This window comes from Acanthopagrus latus, chromosome 3, assembly GCF_904848185.1.
Source record: "Acanthopagrus latus isolate v.2019 chromosome 3, fAcaLat1.1, whole genome shotgun sequence".
Lineage (NCBI taxonomy): Eukaryota > Metazoa > Chordata > Actinopteri > Spariformes > Sparidae > Acanthopagrus > Acanthopagrus latus.
The window spans coordinates 9,906,628-9,927,181 of record NC_051041.1 but is presented as its reverse complement, the minus strand read 5'-3'; the positions used below and the strand labels follow the sequence as shown (position 1 = coordinate 9,927,181).

General features: G+C 43.0%; 1 protein-coding gene across 3 annotated transcripts in view; it reads left to right on the top strand.

The window, feature by feature from the left end:
• zgc:63863 (uncharacterized protein LOC393372 homolog) overlaps nucleotides 1-20,554 on the top strand; it is a 50,260-nt gene that overhangs the window by 14,336 nt on the left and 15,370 nt on the right. Inside the window, exon 10 of one of the 3 annotated variants that reach the window (XM_037093164.1) lies at nucleotides 7,351-7,442. The exons of 1 other annotated variant lie outside the window; for it this stretch is intronic. In XM_037093164.1, coding sequence (XP_036949059.1) covers nucleotides 7,351-7,427 — 77 coding nt within the window. In that variant the 3' untranslated portion in view covers nucleotides 7,428-7,442. Of the gene's footprint in view, nucleotides 1-199; nucleotides 5,863-7,350; nucleotides 7,443-20,554 lie in introns of those variants that run through there. One more of the 3 variants, XM_037093163.1, reaches the window with a different exon arrangement.

Here is a 20,554-nt window from a genome sequence, read left to right as displayed (position 1 = left end):
TGTTTTCGCCTCCTTCTTGTCTCTTCTCCTAGTTTGTTGACATCCCTCGACCCCTTTTTAATTTTCAATCCAAGTAACAAAATGCAGCTTGATCCTGCTTTGGTTCAGCCTCCCGCATTTTGACTCCTCTCCGTGTCACCGCTCCTCACACTCTTGATCCCTCCACCTTGTTCTGTGTTTTTATACTCTCGACACTCAGGTCTGGAAGCAGCTTTGCCCCGGGACCGAGGCCAGCTGTGGGGGAGGGGGAACAGGATGGTGAAGATGGCGGTGTGGGGGCTGTCCGCTACACTTGGGGCGGCCGTGTTCGCTGTGGCTCAGACGGCCATGGACTGGGGACCTGAGGTGTTACTACAACTATTCTGATGCGGCGGTGGGGATTTTAGACTGTTATATGCTCACATTGGTGACAGCAGACACACATCTGCTCTTCAGATGGATTTAACTATATCAAACTATATCAAACATACATATACAAAGATGGTGAAGACTTGCAAGTCCTCTCTCCTGCTGCAACATTGGAGTCAAGCTGTTGGAGGTCGGTTATCTTGGTGCCAAACAGGTTGTTGCTACTCAACCACAATGAACATATGTGAACTGCTAGTAAGCCTCAGGACGTGAGTGCGTATGTGTGCACACACGCGAGTCTGTGTTGTTGTATGTTTCTGAGCGAGTATCCCAGACCTCATACCACATGTGAACATGGATGTATATTTGAAAAGGTCCACTGTCATTTGATTGACTCTTCAAAAACAAGACTTGGGCCACTGGGCCAGAGCCTCTGTGTGAAGTGACTGACAGCAATTCTTTTTGAAAAGTCAAGTCAATCAAATGACCACAAAAGGAAAAAAGACCCCAGTAATGATGCAAAAAGACTGGAAAGAGACACCAAATGTCCAAAGAGAAATACAGAATGACTATAAGAAGATGCAAAATGTCGACATTTGACATAAATGACATAATACAACGACATGCAAAGTGACAGTGAGGACAGAGGACACAGAATGACCACATATGACTACATAAGACTCAAGACAACCCCAAAGAGATTCAAGACAGGGCAAGTGACTACACAAAAGAGAAGCTGACTCTAAATGACACAAAATGACTAAAACAACTACACAGAGACACAAAACAACTACAAAGACACGTAAAGCAACTACAATAGAAAGAGCCAAAACAGCTACAAATAAAGAAAAATGGCTATGAAATAGCAATGTGACCTCAATAAGAGACAAAACTAACACAAAGAGACATAAAACGACCCCAAAGAGACGCAAAGTGACCACAAAGAGATACAAATCTACCAACAAGACAAGTAAAATGACCATAAAGAGATGCAAAATGACTACAAAGAGGCACAACATGACTATAAAGGGCAGAAGAAACCAGATAGCCAATAAAAATGACCACAAAGAGATGTGGATGCATCGTTTGGAGTCATTTTGTATCTCTTTCAGTCCAGGGCTCTTGCTGTTATGTAGGCGGGGTGAGGGGGCCCTCACATGTTTGTGCCTGGGGGTCCATCGTCTCATAATCCATCCATGCATGTGAGACACTAACACATTCTGCTTATTTCAGGCTGTTGCTCTCACGTCACCATCGGTGTAACAATTTACATGTGTTTCCTGTTAGCTGATCATTTTGCTGATAACTGTTTTAGACCGTCACGCTCGTTTAGTTGCATTTCTCTTGATGGTTGATTTTAATGCGCTTGTTGGATCAGCAGCCATATCCGAGAGCCAAAAGTGCCCGTAGCCAGCAATGATGACACATGAATACAAATTATTAAAGAGCGGTGTTTTCTGCTGAAAGCTTCCAGTTCTGGGCAAAGAAGGAGAGCGGCAGAGACACGTGGAAGATGGAGGGGGAGATTTAGCCTGCGAGCCACTGGTATTAATTGCTTTACTCCTGGTGTCGGGCGAGGTACATTTACTGTAGTGTCTGGCGCACACAGCGAGCATTTTCCGCCCCCAAAATATAAACATTACACACAGTTAACAAGCAGCATTCAGTACAAGCAGAGGTCTTTTTCGGATGCATTTTGCGGGGGGGGGGGGGGGGTATTTAATTGAAATACATATTTTTTTAATACGTTATTTTTTTTTTTTCATGGTTTCTTGAGCTGTTTTCCTCTGGCTGTTGTGGCCCACCACTGCTGAATGAGTACAGGGAAGACACCAGTACTTTTACGGTCTTAAAATATTTAGTAGGATTGCGCCAACATCCACCCTGAACAGCCGTCAACAGAACTACAGAATATGTTCTTCCTCAACATCATCTTTTTTTATTTTTTATTTTATTTTTTTTACTGCCAATTCACTTAAAAAAAAAAGAATTTTAGTGCCAGGGATGGGTTATTTTAACATATGTCATGAAGGAAAGTGTTTTTAGCAGAAGAAATAAACTACCTGCATCTTCTTACACACTTTTATGTATCATTGGACCGTAAATGAAATCAGTTTTATAAGCTGGAAAGTGAATATTAATAATACAGGCTGCTTCCACCTGAGGTACACATGTACAGGCCATGGGGGTTGCTCCAAACAGAAGTGCATGCTCAGGTTGTTGACTCATATTCTGAAACATTTATTAGCTTTTACAAGCATGTAGCCAGGCCGCTGCATATGTTAACACAACTTCACTGGAGTCACAACTCTCTCCTCCTCCTCCTCCTCCTCCTTCTCTTCCTCCTCTTCCTGCATGGTCAGATCTATAGTGAATGCACACTGTTGATTTGAGTGAATTCAACAGGTATACGCTGGTGTAAAGTCACGTTTTATAGCCTCAGGGTGCTCTGAGAAGAGAGATCACGGAGCCGGTGAATCAATCCGTCACTCCATGCGGTAGTTAGTTGCGGGCACTCTTCAAAAACATGACGATTGCCATTATATTGATTGGCGATAATCAGTCAGTCAATAAACCAGTTAATGGCCTGTAACTCAGGTAGTCAGCTGGACTGCAAGCCAATTAGGATTTAGACACTCAGACGGTCAGTAAGCTGTGCTGGTTGTTTGAAAACCCCCCAAAGTTGTAAAATCATGTTAAACATCACATCACATGCATTAAATGTGTGTTTGTGCTTATGTGTGTGGGCGTGTGTGTGAGAGAGAAGCTTTAAAAACAGGTCAGCGTCCTTCTATTGTCTTGGTACTTTTGTTTTTTTTTTTATTTATTTTTGTCTCAGTGCACATGGTGTCTCACTATAAACTGTCAACACTCATTATTTATTTTAACAGCAACAATCTGATTGGGTATTTATTCAGCGGTTTAATCGGTTTGTTTGAAAGTGTATTTAAAATGAACACGTGGGACAATAAAAAAATGACTGCTATGTTTTAGGGTTTATATTTTTTAACGGTGATCCAGTGAATATATCTGTGTTCCGGTCAGTAATTTATGAACATACATACATTTATGATATTTTGGGAAATATTTGCAATAGCTTTCGCACTGTGAATAAGATGCTACCGCTAGCAGCTGGTTAGCTTGACTAAGCATAAAGAATGTGAAAAGGAGGAAACGGCTAATCTGGCTTTCTCTGAATGCAACAAAATCAACGTAACTGCATCCAAAGGTATTTAATTAGCATGTTGGGCTTTATCCTGTTTTTGTAAGCCATTATAAAACCCTAAATGGAAAAACGATAAGTAGTTTATAGTTTACACGGTACGTAACTAAGAGGCCGATAACACCAAGACCTGACACTACATACGTGGCTTCTGTCGTACGGTGTGCTAGGTTTTGGAGGTTGTTCAGCTCAAGGCAGAGAGTCGCTTTTCCATTAAAGCTGCTGTCAATGTAATTTCCTTTAGTAAAATAAATGTTAAATGGCTCCATATTCCAACAGTAATCACTGTATTAGAGTGTTTTGTCAGTAACCCACGTCTCTTCTCCTCCCACTCAATGCTGTAAAAGAGAAAAGACATTTTCTGGTAGCCGCACTTTATCCAATCAGGACAGAGAACTCTATAAGGAGGCGGACCTGTCTGTCATGAACATGCAGAGCGCATGATGGGCCCGTTTACTGGCAATAGCAGAACAGTGAAAACTGCCAAGTGTAAGCAAGTGACAGCTTACACCAGCAAACAGGCCAAGCAAAGAAAAGCAATTGAAGAAAAGAAAGAGGAAGGGGACGGCTAACTGAAAAACAGACAGGAAGTTAACTAAGATGACAACAAGACTTACAGCGGCTTTTAAGAAATGTGAAAGCCAGTTGCGCAGAGTCCCACTCCACCAGTGTTTTGTACAAAACATGCTTCTCCCGAGGTGTTTTTAAAGCAGCCGTGCCTGTAGTGACGATTCTCTGTGTGATCGGAGCCAGTAGAGACTTAAGGAAGTTGGCGTGCGTGGCATGAATCAGTGCGGGTGAAGTGGTATCGATTTTTTCATCTAACTCTCACCGGGAAAGCCGTCAGTGTTGGCTTACGCGAGCTCACCTGTTGGATGAGAATGATAAACAAATGACTTAGCAAAGGGAACATTTGCCGTAGCTTGGTTGGCATTGATGTGCATTGTGATGATTGTAAACGTGCATCTATGATTTTTTTTTTAGATACAGGTGATTAATATAAAAACTGTTTTCATTCTTTTTTTTTTTTCAAAGAAGCAGCTTTTGCATGTAATCTTTTTAAATAAACAGGAAAAATACCCTTTGACCAGGGTTTGTGATCTTCAAACATAATTCAAGATGGTACTATGCTGTTGTATAATCATGTCCGCACACACACACACACACACACACACACACGGAGAGGGTGGTGGTGGTGGTGGTGCCAGATCATAATGAGGATTTAATTCCTGCCCCTGGCTCTTGGCGTGCATAAGATATTTTCTCCTTGACTTTTTTTTTTCCCCCCTCCTCACACTCACACTCACACTCAAACACCTACATGAGCACCTGTACTGGTCTCAGGCTGGCAGAAGCCTCGGATGAAAAAATGATTGAAGCGTCTCACCTTGTGTAAGTGAAAGCAGCCAAGATGTGAAAGAAAGAAGATAGATCATCTGAAGTTCTGATCTTCAGAGTAACTTTCTCCAAATTTCGGGCCAAAAAAAGTCATGAAAAACATCTTCTTAACTATCGTTTCAGGAGTAAACTAGAAAGTAGAAGAAGCATTATATAATTTGACCGTAGTGTAACATGTGCTTTTATTAATTAGCTCTGCTGATGATATTTAACATTTATCAATGCTTTCAGTTGCGTTTTATCATCATTTTGTCTCACTTTATATCAGGTCACATCTGCAAGGACTTTTAAAGCTATTTTGCACTCCACCTACTATCCATTCTGTTGAATGTATCTGCCAAAGAAACGAGCAAAGTCCCATAGATGATTCACTCCCAAGAAGTTTTAATAGTTTGACCAGATCGGATCAGTTGATTATGAAACAAGTGATGCATCTTTTTCCAAACTCAGAAATTTGGAAACAAATGCTCATTAAGCTGCCGCTGAATGAAAACCAACTAATAGATTAATATAAAGATACAAAATGAATGATTTTTCAAATTAGGCGGATGTAATTTGACTGATTGTCGTTTGGTTTTCATCTGAGCTCACTGTGGTGTGATGAAGAGCCTGAATTTGAACTCCCTGTGAGCTCCCTGTCCTCCCCGCAGATCCCAAAAAGTCTCCCCAAAGACTCGATCACACCAAATGCTTTTGCTGATGATAATGCAAGCCCTTAATTTCAGTGTATGTATGATTTCTGTTTGGATTTGAATGCATGTTTCTCATATCATGGTCACAAACTGTATCCTTGAACTTACCGGGTTATTTGCACCTTGTACTCATAAGTATTTGAGATGAAGCTGTTTTTGTCAATGAAGTAAAATTGTTAATAAAGGATAATGAACACTTTTGTTTACAGTGCTAAAGTTTATTTTCTTATGCGAAATGGCTGCTTACTGGCTTTCTCAGGAGCTATTTTTCACGTCATGTTATCACCTGTGTCCGTTCGGTCAGTTGGTTGGTTTGTTAGCGGGATTCAACTTAAACAGCAGAACGGTTCTCTGCAAAACTCAGCTGGAGGAAGAGTCACATCCCAGTGTAGACCCCATTCATTTTTAGTGTGGATCCAGATGAAACGATAGATCCAGGATTTTTTTTCTTACCTTCTTTAATATTGCAAGTTAGGCCATTTGTCACCGTTTTCGTTAAGTACTTAGCGAACAGTGCGTGGATTTTGACTTGAAAAATTAGGCATGTTTTGTTGGTTCTATCGATAACCAATTTGAATCGGCCAATTTGAATTACTCTGGTTAATTGGTTATAGATGGTGTGAAATTTAGGTTGAATCAAAGCAGTTTAGTCTGACATTGAACAAGATTTCACTGAATTAAAGGGGACTGTTGGGCCTTGGCGGAGGTATGTTCCCTACTGAGTGCCATTCTAGTTTTAAGACTGTTGCAAGTTTGACCTCAAACGGCATCTCAGTTTCATTTGAGAGGATTTCCAGATTCTTGCTTTAATTTTGAGGATGCTTACTACACATTTGTACAAAGATATGAATTTAAAAGCTTAGGTAATTAGTTGATTAGTAGATTATTCAAAGGACAGAAAACTCAGTTATATTGATACTTATAGTAGTATAATAAGAAAAAAAATCAGATTGTGATTATTTTCACTGATAGTATGATTGCGGTTTGATTCACAATAAGTTGTTTGATAATTTTTGGGATTTCTTGAATTAAGCCATGTTGGTGCGACATTTGTTGAGATTTGTGCCAAACAAACATGTATTTTTGGGCTTTATTATAAAGCTGTTCATGCTTTCAAACATTTTATCTTGATCAGCAACTGCTGCTCCTGCAATTTGGATACAGCACACTTGCACATGATTAATTGCCCTGCCCTATTGGTAATTATTTAATCATTCCAGTGACTTTGTAAGCAAAAATAGCATAATTAACCTGGCTGCAGCTTCTTAAATATGGTTATTATTTTCTTGACCTCTGACTGATTTGGCTTTCGAAAACTGCTGGTTTGAATTTGACACCTTGCATTTTAAATGGGTGCTCTATTTTTGCAACTTTCTGGCACTTTACGGGCAAAAATGACCAATGGACTATGAAAACTAGAGCTGGTTTCAGCCTGAATGTGTTTACATTTAAAGAATCTATCAGCAGTTCCAGTCTCTTTGCAGCTGTAACATGAAAAACAAGAATCTCCCCGTCTTCCTTTGTGTCTTTTTCTTGTACTGTGCAGCTGTTGCCTTTTCATAGTCTCTGTTAAACTGGCCTCCTTGGAGAAATGAGGTCAGAAATGAGTTTGTGTGTGTGTGTGTGTGTGTGTGTCTGTTCGTGCATGTGTGTGTGTGTGTGTGTGCGTGTGTGTGTGTGTTTGGGCAGGACAGGGCTGCGCATCTGTCCGTCTGACCCCCGGGGAGACGACTAGAGATGGAGAGCAAATCAGAGCTACGAGGTGAGGCAGAAAGGCGAGGGTTAAAGAGGAGCGAGGGAGAGGAGATGAAGGAAAGATCTGTACTGCGGGAGAGAGGACATCTGGTGGACGCGTTGGAGGTAGACGAGGTCCCCCCAGAACGCGTATTTAAGCACAGTCGTCCCCCTGGAGGATTTCTAATGAGCTGTAGTGGAGGGTGAGTGTGCGGGTCTGATCAGAGCTGAGAGCAGATGTGGAGAGGGCTTTGAATTTATGCACGGGGCTGTGTGGAGGTGTTGCGGCTCCAAAACGCAACACTTAAATGATGACACACACTTTGGCTTGTAGGTTCTCAACCCAAAACGGAGCTGATGAGCTTTTTGGTCCTCTGTTGGTAAAACAGACCTTTGCGATTCTGTGCTTTGTGCGGAGGTTGCGTAAGCCCAGCAACAGCTGAGAAACACAGAGGAGGAAAAGGGGAGGTTGGTAAAGAAAGTAGCACGTACGTGTGAGCAGGCGGGATACAACTCTGCATATCTGTGTGTGTCTGTGTGAAACATTGGACACACACTGGGGACAACAGCTGCTCCAGGGGTCTGTCTGATGTTTTTTTTTTTTTTTTTTTTTTTTCCCTGGTGACACACACACACACACAAAGGCTTGCACTCACACAGCCTCGGCGCCACCAATAACAGAAGCAGCGGCACTTCAACTTTCACCACTGAGCCGTGACAAAACGACTTTTTATTTTAATTTCGTCCGGACTTCAGTTGTACAAACAAAAACGGGCTCGCTGTCGCCCCTTTTCGTGTGTGTCTTTCGAAGCTGATCTCGTCCCTGCGGTTCGCCACGCTGGAGCCCCTTAATTAAGCGGCTAATGGTAATGTTTGAGAAAATGCATGAAAATCAATTGCAATTATCTTGAGAAAAGTGACATTTAGGGTGATCACAGTGTGCTCCTAAAGCCAGACCCTGATTAACTGAAACGTAGCACTTTAATATCCAATTTGCATTGAGAGGAACAGACAGGAAAGAGAGCTCTAGCTCGGAGGATTCCCTAGTGTTGACCTGGGGATCTTTATTCGTGATATGAGATATTTTTTAATACTACGTTCGTATCATCATAATTACCAGTTTCCAACTTGTAAATGCTGATCATACTACCCAGCTGTACTTTGACTCTCTCATTTTTCGCTGATAGGTCTGACTTGTTGCTTAATGTTATCCGTTTGCTTGAAAACCAAACAAACTGCGAGTTTTATTAAGATCTAGAGCTACAATGCTGTAATTTCACAGTATTTGTAATCTGTGCATACAATCACACGAAATGCCTTGAGTGGTCCGATGGCATCTCTCTCTGTCTCTCTCAGTAATCCATCCCATATGACGTGAACGCTGCTTAAACTCTAGCTCCACCTCCTAGTCTTCCTCAGGACAGACCACCTGTTAACACCAGTCCAGCCTAATATCAAAAGGGAGGGCTACAAAGCTGATGTCCAGGAGCCAGCCGTCCACATTCAGTGGCAGGAAAACGTTGTCTGTAGTCGATGGCGTTGGTGCCTTGTCATTGCATGTTGGAGCTGGTTTTGTTCTGTTCTTCGCCTCTGGAAACCCTGAAAGCCCAAATTGATGAGAGGTTGAGCTTGTGCACCCACTTCTGACTCAGCTCAGCAGCCTACAGCGGAGATTTAGACTCTATGACGGGTGTAAATAATATCATTTTCAAATCAGTTTGGAATCTCTGGGCTTCCGGAGACTTTGGTTACACCAGACAAGACAGATGTTACCTTTTGAAACTGCAGTCGTTCAGGAGAATCCTGCAACACTGTTTTGCTGTAAATCTGTAGAGCTACGAAACTTTTCCCTCCTTTCCATCGGCACACGGGTGAGAAGGTAAGTCGATTTACATCTTTGGGTGAACTTATCCTTTATTCCCTGCTGGTTAATTACGAGCTATCTAGGTTTCTCTTTTTACGTGCAGCAAATCCAAGACTGTCAGTACACTTTGCTGCACCCAATCATTTCGACTACATCCTTCACACAGGGGCTCATGAAGCTGGATCTGTCCACGTGGAGGCAGTCAGACAGTCAGATGCGCACACGCATGCGACACACAAACTCTCTTTGTCTGCAGCCCTTCTTTTTCCTGCTCCCTTTCTCCCTCCCTCTCTCCCACTCAGCCCTTCACTCTGTCATGGATCAGGGAACATGTCCCAAAGTGTTTTACAGGCAACACACGTGCAGCATGTCCCTGCATGCTGATGTGACTTTACAGCTCCAACCTTGTACAGTAGCTCTGTGTGTGTGTGTGTGTGTGTGTGTGTGTGTGTGTGTGTGTGTGTGTGTGTGTGTGTGTGTGTGTGTGTGTGTGTGTGTGTGTGTTTGGGGGTGGGAGAGAGCATCCAGTGGTGACTACACAGACCGTGTGAGGGTCCAACAGTAGACATGCGGCTGTAAATGCTCTGACACTGTGTGTGAATATTTCAAATGGAGAAAGCTAGTTACCTTGAGCCCTGGTGGGAATGAGATGTATGACCCAGCGCTGTTAGATTTAGACGCTGACTGGCGGGTTAAAAAAGGATGTTGAGCGAGTGAAATGACACATAAATCTTTCAATGTAACATGAGGTAATGGCCCAGCCGTGGTACTCCACCTCCTTGCAGTTTATTATAACTTATCTGTTTTATTATCTTTATGATACAGTTGTACACCTAAAAAAGCACTCAGAAAAAAAAAATGAAAAGATCTGCATGGATGTCAACAATCGGGTACAAATCTGAAATATATATGTACATTCAATATCAAAATATAAATAATCACTATAGCAGTTTAATGTAGTGAGTTAAGAATCAAAAATCGATGGCAAAACAGTACAAAAGTTGAGACCAAAGTCATAAAAAGCCAAAATTAAGCGTCTAGCAGGTGTGATTCTGCAAAGTGAAGTGTTTTAAATTAAATGGTGCTGTATCTGTGTCACCCTGTAACACCGCTCAGAGAGTGTGTATCACTGTGAATCTCTAATAACCCCGGGGTCTCATTAGCCCAAACAGGACCCGGTCCATACAGCTCTATTAATACCTAATACTCATTACGCTGCATGTGCGTTTGTGTGGACGCTCGGGACTGACCTCCTGTGCCTTTCACACATGACCTCTCGTCCTCCCGGTCGCCGGCTCCCACTGGTCCCAACCTCCGCTGACCTTACCGCTGTTTCCATGGACACCAGAGGAATTAGGGAGAGCCCCGCTGAGCCCCGCGTGTTTCCCTCTCTGGGTTTAAAGACCTTTACGTCCTTTTGAACAGTTAAAAGACTCTGAAGAAGTCTGATAATGGGGCTCTGTGTTACCTAGTGTTTTTTTTATTGCAACATTCCGGTTCTTTATTCCACCACGTTGTGTTTTTGTAGCTTGTTTATTGACCTCTTCTGCCAGTGAATGGATATCACAGACTCTATGCATTATAATTTGGTTACTTTTAGACCAGCCAAAGCCAGGGATAACATTCTATATAAAAGAAAGAAAGAATATACCAACGTGCCAAATGGATATATATTTTCTATGGAGGACTTATTTGGGACTCGGTGGCTAAACTACATCTTGCCGCTGGTTCGGTTTACAACACTATAATGCCGTGCCTCCTGCTGCCGCTACGTGCTGCTTCCCCACGCAGGCGGAGAGCTCACGGTCATCTGCCGCAGCTAACACACCGACTGGGGACAAGTGCCTCAAACAGCCCCACATCAAAAGACCCGAATTATCCCTTTAAGTATTGCCAGCGTTATCCGTTACCAGCCGCTCTGAGCGTTGTCCATCTCTGTTCTGCTTTTATGTACAACAATGAACACCCTACAAAGGCTTATGCCACGGTAACCTTTACAGTGCTCCCCCGTGAAATACTAACAGAAGTGTTAAAGAAACACCAGGTTCACGTCATTCTTCAGGGTGTTCCACGACATGAAGGGCTGTTTTATATAAATATCGTTTCCTGACTGATCTCTTCTTTCATAGTTTGGCATTTTTGGTTAAAAGTTTTCTTCCCTGACTAATTCAAGATGTGTCATGACTTAGCTGTGACATCTTGTTAATCTTTCAAACTAGCTCTCCGTCGTCCGGGCCTGCTCAGCCTTCATCCTTTATATCAACCTCACATAATCTAATTTACACAACACAGACACGCACACACACACACACTGCGGAGCAGAAGAAGCCAACAAGAGACGGCGAGTAAATTTTACGCTCGAATTGGATCTGTCTGTGTCAAGTGTGCGCGCGCCGCCGAGAAGCACATCTTCCGAGGCGGTGAAACAAGTTTAATGGCGGGAACGGATCAATCTGTCTTAAGTCACAGGGATCTATCTCATGTCCTTCATTTGAAAATGCCTGGCAGAAAAATGTGTGGAGCTGGCAAATGTCAACAAGCGCTCAGTGTGTGTCTGTGTGGGTGTTTGTGGGTTTACCACAGCGAGGACCAACAGGGTGACGGAGTGTGCGTCGTCTCCTGTGTGTGTGTGTGTGTGTGTTTGCGTGCAAGTGTGGGTGTGTGTGAGAAATATGAATTTGTTGGTAAATGTCAAGAAGTTGGCAGTCTAATGGCTGAGCTGACAGATGATCCATAAAGCTATGAAGTGATTGGTTTGGAGATTCTCATTCATTCTAATGCAACTGTCATAGTGCAGGGGTGTGTGTGTGTGTGTTTGTAGGGTACAGAGCAGTGCAGTAGTGCAGCTTCAGTTTAATTAGATCCAGAATGGACTTGCTTGTTGCATGTACTCGTTTCTTCACACTAACTTCTGTTCCGCCTCAGGATCTTGTCCCACTCGGTTAACTCTTTCTTACCATGTTTCCAAAAGTTTTCAGATAAATTGATTTTTCCGTTCTGACACCTTTGTTTTCGTATTTTGTTGAAACAGTAAACACAACATAGACCCTTCATAGTGGTGCAGACGGAACCAACATGCCTCCACAGAGCCTCCACAATTGATCGGAGGTCAGTTTGACAACAGTGGACTAAGTACAGAGGTGATTTACAGCAGCTCTGACCAAGACTGTGAGTTTGGGGTGACAAGACATGGCAGGCAGGGAAGAGGTGACGGAAGGTCGGACTTCAGTAAGGAAAATAGAAGAAGGAGTGTTTCATTTCTTGACATTTTGTGAGTTTATTTTCATTCATCATGCTAACAGCATCAATCTGCCAGCTGAAATTATGGGGGGCTACTGGCTAAAACTGCTGTGAGTGTATTTAAGTGTATATGGTGTCACAGTGCAGTGCAGCTCACAGTTTGCTCCTCGAGAAGACCTTATGTTAGAGTGACCGCTGTTGCTATCGTGACTAATACCTGTAGTGCAGAAACGACTGATGGGAAAGTTACACCATGTGTGGCTGCAGATGAGATTAACGTAGACCTGATTAGGCAAGTGGTGGAACAGACGTAAATAAAAAGTTATTGCTCCTCCCTTAAGAGTTTCTTGATCATAATTTTTGTTTACGCAGCAACGTGAGCCAAACAACTCGGTTGCAATTTGCTGCACTAATGATGATTGATGACACTTTGTTCTACACACAAACTCAGAGCATGTATACGCAGTCTATTTGCAAGAGTGCAGACACATAGAGAGGAAACATTTGTAATTTGGGTGAACTGACCCTGTAAATGCAGGCAGCATTGGTCCAAACTCCTTAAAACGCACGTTAAAACTTGAACTGCGGCTACTTGCTGAGGCTGCATTGTGCAACGTCTTCATCATGATCGTATTTCTGGAAATAATACCACGAAGGAGCGACATGCAGCGGTTGCGGAGTGCCTGTTGACTGAAGCACCCTCAGCTTTCAGCCGCTCTCAGAGATATTTAGCCACTTTTTAAGGACACCGCTGCGTAGTAAGCATGGAAATAGCTCCCGGAAAAGGTGAACAAATTACACTTCTACTGCCAGCATGAAGGCGAGAGCTGTGATCTACTTCCTAAACTTTCAAAATGAGGTCCACACTCCATTAGACATCAAATGGCTGACCACAGTGGGGCACTTTAGGACATGGGACTCATAATCGCCAAAAATTCATCTTTCAAAAGAGGCACAGAGAGGAGACGTGTCAAGGCTAGAAGCTTGAAGTTATTCACTGCCGCCGGTGAACAAGCAAAAGGGTTGCAGTCTTATGTGCGTGGCCCAGAAAAGCCTTCGGGGTGCTTCATTGCTTCCAGTATCAGTCCTCTCTAAACAACATTCAGCTAGACTGCAAAACAAATAGTGTTTTTTTTTAGTTGTTGTTGTGTGTGAGAGATGTGTGGCTCTAAATCTAATCTCTTGGTTCAGTAGTTATGCTACACTGACCATGTAGCTGCATGACACCACAATGCTCCGAGCCTCCTTTTTCTTTTCTTTTCCTTGTCCAGAGCAGAACAGAGACACACTGCTGCAAGGACCGATTTTAGAGCTCCAGATACCAGTGTCAGCTCTGTCAACAAAACGGGGCGAGATATGGCAGAGGATAAAAGGTTATTAAACCACCTGGAGACAGGAGGATAGGATCTGTGAAGATGAAGATTGGAAGTTTTACTAGCGGCAGACTGGACACCAAGAGGAGAAATCCAAATCACCCCTTCTTCCCCAGCAAAGAAGTCACTTGTTATCGTTGTACTAACAGGATTGCGTGTGTGTGTGTGATCCAAAGCCCTAAGCCCATATCCATGACCACAGATTATGTTATAAATAAGTGTGAGCGCGCGCAAGTCTGTGTTTGATTACGCTGTCACCACTTTGGATGTGACATTACGTTTCAATTTCATTCCGCCGCAGATCCGCTCAGGAGTTGGAATTGACTATCGCCCCCCCCCGCCCCCCCCCGTGTATTTAAATGTTTCCGTTTGCGGCGATTTTGTAAATAAAAACTGACAAGATTTTCTCCACACACTTGCGCACACACAAGCACTCAAAGACTAGTTCTCCATCTCCCTCCTGCCACTACACGGGGGATGGAGCTACAATATCTGACACATCGAACATATTTATCAATTTCTCTTCTTCTCCCACGTGTTCTCTTCTTCGTCAATAAAGATTCATGTTCAGACTGAAAACCGCCCTGCGTGAGAGGAGACGTTCACCCAAAATGAAAATTCAGTCATCATTTACTCACCATCACGCCGATGGAAAGTCAAGTGAGGTTTTATAATCAAACCTTTTTCAGGGCGTCACAGCAAAACAACGTTGAAGCGTTCTACCAAACGATTACCTAAAGTAATCCTTTTTAAAACAGCAATCTTCGCTGCAGCTGCGACACTGTTTTGCTTTAAAGCTCAAGAACTGTTTCGTGGACTACGAAACCTCATCTGACTTTTTGTCGACATGGAGGTGTGTGTAGATAACATCATTTCCATTTTTTGGTGAACTGTTTCTTTAAAAAAAACAGGCAAGTAATTTGGCAGAATCCATTGTATTGGTGATACATGACATATATGATTATTTAGTTCACAGATGAGATCATGGCGCTTAGAATAGTGCTGGAACTTGGCTACTTAATTACCCAACATTAGCAAGCTGGTTAACTAGCAAAACCTGAAAGCACTGGAAACATCCAACTTGTGTCCTTCCAAAGTAAAAAATAAATAAATAAATTAAAACATTTTCAAGTGCGCTCTTTGACATGTATTTAGTCTGTAACCAAACAAACACTTAAGACAGTTAAGAGTAATTATGTACCTCAGGCTAACTACTTCTTAGCTAACAACCATCTAGCGTGGTGACTTCCTGGAGTTTACACAATCCTGTTTGCTACAGATCAAACAAGTGAAATACCTTATTATTAGTTATTATAGGGGCTTTAAAGTGCTGGTAGGAACATTTAGTTTTCTCACTTTGTACGGAGCCAGGCTAGCTGTTTCCCCCTGCTTCCAGTCTTTAAGCTAAGCTAACCAAAAAAGACAAGATTGATATCCACCTTCTCATCCAACTCTGTGAAACAAGAAAATTCCCATATAACTGATTCTTTAAGACAGTATCTTTTCTTTTCAAATGTGCACATGGAAGAGAAAAGAGTGTCAACTACTGTCTAATCACTAAAAATATTAAGAGGCAGACATTTTGCATGAAAGTTTTGTGTGTGTGTGTGTGTATGCAAAACAAAAGACACAAATTCAAGCACGTTTTCTGGAGCAAGAATCTACTTTACATTTCAACTTTTGAAAAATATTATGATGATTTTTTCCAACGCCACGGTCGGATTTCTTTTGATGTCTTTTCTCAATTATACATCTTCACTCTCCCACTCACTCACACCTCCTCTCTGTCATTCCCTTTCATCTGTATCTCAGCTCTTCCTCTCTGACCCAACCACTCATCCCTCCATCACCACCACCACGTAACGCTGAGTAAATCACCAGCAGTCATTTATTCCTCGCTGTTTGGATGATTCCACCAGTTAAACACACGAAGATCCTGGTGAGCCGATGCGATGTCCTGAAAGGAACCAGATCCTATTACATTTGACCCCCCGCTCCTGTCTGACTTCCCCTGCCGGCCGCCTCGCATTCGACATTCATTCACCTGATACCAATCGACCTGCACGGAGGGCCCGGGATTCGTTCGGTGTTAGTTTAGTCCGAGGAATCAGCAAACAGCACTGAGAGATCAATTCACTCTGAGTGTAATGACTATTGATTCTGTAGGAGCACACAGACAGAGAGGGAGTTGAATGTATTTAGATAAAGTAATGCTTTGCTCTCTCACGCTACGCTGAGCTCCTCTGCCGCCGTCGTGTGAACCCGCAGAGGGCTGGATGTGCATTTCAAGTACACACACACACACTCTCACAATTACATGTACATACAGGAACATTTCTTCACACAAACTACGACGTGCAACTTGTGCAATACAATGTACAGGTATAATAATGTTAAAATACTTTAATAATTTCTCATAAATGGCCCGTACCTTTCTGTTAAAACTCATCAGACACAAGGCACGCATCCATCCACCTGTTTTATTCACATTTACATGTAAAAAGTTCAAACGGCATAGATTTGAATGAAAGGATAACCAATAATAAAAAGGTTTTTCCTTGTGGTAGGAGTTGGAGAGAAACATACACACCTTGCTTCCTTTTAATGTGGTGACATCTGGATTTGATCAACAGATCACTGGTTTTTACGCCCTGACTACGTTCATTAACACTTTTTTATTTGAAAAGAGGGGTATTTTACAACAACAGCTTGGCTTTATCTGGGTAGACTTTTATAGGCCAGTGTAAAGCAGGTTCACCAGAAATTCAGATTCCAGATTGCACATATTTCAGTGATTCAACAATAACCAACAAGAGATGGAAGTTTGGTTTGTTACAAACTTTTGTTTCTTACTTTTGGTTTCTTAATTCTGTCCTGAGCAAACCATCTTCCCATTTCATTTAATAACGGATCTTTGACGCAGTCAGACGGACCTTTGTGCCAGTCGGTGGTTTGTTTTAGTGCACAAAGGATAAGTGTATGGACATGCAGCTGCGGGCGAGGTACGTAGCTGTGTTGCATCCCACTGCACTTCTCGCAAGTCCCTCCCCACTAAGCCTGCGATCGGTCAATTTACACTGCAAGAGTTTCTCTGAGCAAGCACACCCACCTCTTTGGCCTCTCTCCCGGTCTTTCCACTGCTCCTCTCCAGGCCATTTATTCTCTGAGGCCTAAGGGCTTGTTAGGGGGAGCGAACAGGCAGGTTGACTGCCAGAGGGGCTGCCCTTCCACCGGCCCAGAGACACTGAATTTGTGACAGTTAAAGTAGTGCGGGCCTTCCGAGAAGTGTGGTGGGATCGTGTCAGATGGTGGCGCTGTGAGGAACCTTTGGAGGAAAAACGTGACACCCCTGCCCACAATGTACCCCTTGTTTCAGGTACATCGCCATATAACAACTGATAAAAACACATGGTGTGTGCATGGCAAGTGAAAACAGAAATCAACAGATAAATGCACATAAGTTACACAACAGCCGACTTTTTAGCAGTCACAACTATAATTGTTATTTATTTAATGAGAGATGGTCAAAGACTTCAAGAACATCAGACAAGGTACGTTTCTGAGTGTGTGCAGGAGCAAAAAGAAAACACTGCATGTGATCGTGCTGTTGAAAGCCTCTCGCTGCATGCCAGCCCTGACCTTGACCGGCTGTTGATCAAACGCACCCGTCTACAAGGAATAGCTGCGAAATTAACCTGGGATTTCCTGCATTTGACCAGTTGAAAGCACGCAACTTGTGACTCTGACGGCAAGTCAGTCTTTTTCTGCTACCTTGCTTTCGTCCCTCCTCTTTCCTGTATATTTCCTCTGATGTGTCATCACAGCCCGAGAAATCCCTCATGTATTAAACGGTTGAAAGACCTTTCTGCTTCATGAGCTGCCTCCTTCTCCTCCGTGTCTCTTCTCTTAACCTTTCTTCTTCAGCCAGCGCTCCCTCTCACATTTTCTCCCTCTTACATTTTCTTTAAACCTCTCTCTCCATTTGTCTCTCCCCAAGAGCAAAATCTGCAGACTCACCTGGTCTCGAAATTGAGTGTGTGTGTGTTTATGTGTCTTTGTATATGCGTGTGTGTGTGTGTGGGTGGGTGGGTGTGTGTGGCCCTGACAGGCTTTGTTGGGTCATGAATCTTTTACCCTCACCAGTCAGCACAAATCCCCCCTCTGACAGACACACATGCATGCACGCACACACACACACACCTGGCAAGACAAACGGCTCCTGGCGGTGTGTTTCGCTTTGGTGATCCGCTATATGTTAACTTTGTTAGAGAGACTCGTAAAAAGACAAATAGAGAATGAGCCAGCCGGAAAGGTGAAAAATCTGAAGAGAAGAAGCGAGACAGAGTGAAAAATGAAACACAAAAACGCTGAGGAGAGAGAGAGAAAGAGAGCAAAACATCTTGTGCGCTGAAGGAAAGAGGAAGAGGAGGAGGAGAAGGGTAAAAAGTGGAGGAGGAGGAGGTGGAGGAGGAGAGCTGGACAGGAGAGAAAGGTGTGAGCTTATCTCACTGGCCAGGCTTCATCGAGGTCACTGTGCAGACGAAGGAGGATGTACAGAGGAAGGAGGTGTAGTCACTCCACAGAATGACTCAGAGGAGAGAGGGAGCAAGAGTTTAAAAAAAAAAAAAAAACGCCCAAAACACAAACACTTGCATTTGCTGGGGGGTTGAGACAAAGTTTGGTAAACATCTCGTGAAAAAAAAGGACAAACTCGGAGGTGAACAAAGGTTGGACGCTGAATGCTAATTTGTGGCCTTTAAAGCTTTCAAATCAATGTGATTGTCCACGTTCCTGATGTATCGTGCCGAAAAACTGCAGAATATGTCATGCAGAAACACCGTCAGGAATATTCTGCCCTGTCCTTCAGAAGTTGTTCTTCATATACTAATAATTCAAACAGCAACGTGTTCCCCCGGTCGTATTTTCTATCCAACAGCGTTCTCACTCTCAACTTGTTGAATCCAGCGGCTTGGTCTGTGGCAGCGAACTTCAAACTGTGACGCCCTCTTTACCTCAGTTTGGCACGAGCACTTCCGACAGCAACGGAAGACAAACCATAAAGCTGTGGGAAATTAATCAGGAGTTCAAAGTGCACTAAGAACTCGGACCTCCAACACTGAAAAGTGCCATGGAACAGTCATCCAAGGCTGAATACTGAGTTGGAAATTCGGGCAAGATCCACGTAGACCGAGTCGACATAAACATCTTCATTGCTTTTGACTTTATACAGCATTATGAATCTGCAGCAAATGCAACTTTGTGGTTGTAATTTTCACTTTCATTTGGTTGATCTGTGCCTGGTAGAAGTCTTTGTGAGTATGTTTTAACTGTTAAGTCAGCTGCTGTTGTCACTTCTGGAGCTTGCAGACCTTCCGTTCGGCTGTTTTCAGCGAGCGTCAGTGTTTTTCCTGAACGGATCCACCGGTACACTTTTAGATCGGAAGACACGAAATACCGACTTGGAAAACCGGACTTCTGCCTTGCAGTAGAACACAACAACAACCTCTGGGCTGAGGACTGCTGGGAATGCCTCTCAGTCTGGGTTTTTGTTCTGTTGTTTTGGTTTACTGTCTCTTTGGTGATATTGATTTGTTGGTTTTTATATTAATAAATCTCATGGACGGTAAATTTGGGTATGGGGTGAGTGTTGTTCACCCCAAAAGACTGTTTTAGGGTGAGGTGTGGTATCCGCTTATACTAAGCAACTAAAGCACAATCAATGTTTTATTTTTTTTGTATTTATGCTTAAGGTCGGGAAAGATTGCCCACAGTAATTCGAAAGGCAATACAGGACCCTGACTAAAGTGCTTTTTTGGCCGCAGCTTAACCAGAGTCACGACTCAGGATGGGAACCTTGTTCTCTTGTGTCGAAACCCCGCGCTATGTACAACCACCATCCAGTCCACTCCTACATCTTTAATGCAGTAGGAGAATGCGGCCCTTTGTTCACATGGGAAGCTTTCCAACTAAATATAATCCACACAGCAATTACTTTCCCTGAAAAAACACCAGCAGTAAGAACAAATTTGTGTAAACAACATTTCTCTAACAACGTCTGTTAGAAGCTGATGTACCTACTTCAAAAGATTAGGTCCTTTTTCACGAAGTGTTCCCGTTGTGTTGTGTTTACACTGAACACCGCCTCACCTAGAAGTGCGGATGGCTCCTGAAACATCGAGAGAAAAAAAAAAACTTAATATAATGAAATACCTTCACTTCTGGCTAAGCCAAAAAAGACAGGAAAAAAAGTGAATTTGCTGGTTATGAATTGAATGAGATATTTTGTAATTTCCTCTCCTGGTGTGCCCACTCTCTCTGCCAACCTGCCTCGTCCACTTCTACTCCAGTCAGTGATTTCCTGTGTTTTCCCCAAAGACTTTGAACAAAAATCCACACAGTTCTGTTTCTGTGATAGTGGAGGAAATAATGAACAAGTGAGAGCGATGAGATAGAGGCGCTGTGTTGCCCAAATTACTGCACAGGAATACCGGCACACAGTTTTATTTTTCTGTTACAGGGATGACAGATCCACAGAAATTGCAGCCTGCATCTGTATTCTTGTCTATTTAGGCAAAATGTCGGAGGAGGAAGAGTTATGTGTGCCGGTTCTGCAACAGATTTCTTGCCGTAATTGGTCAAAATCTGGAATCCAGAGAGAAGACTCTGTTCTTTCATTCAGACG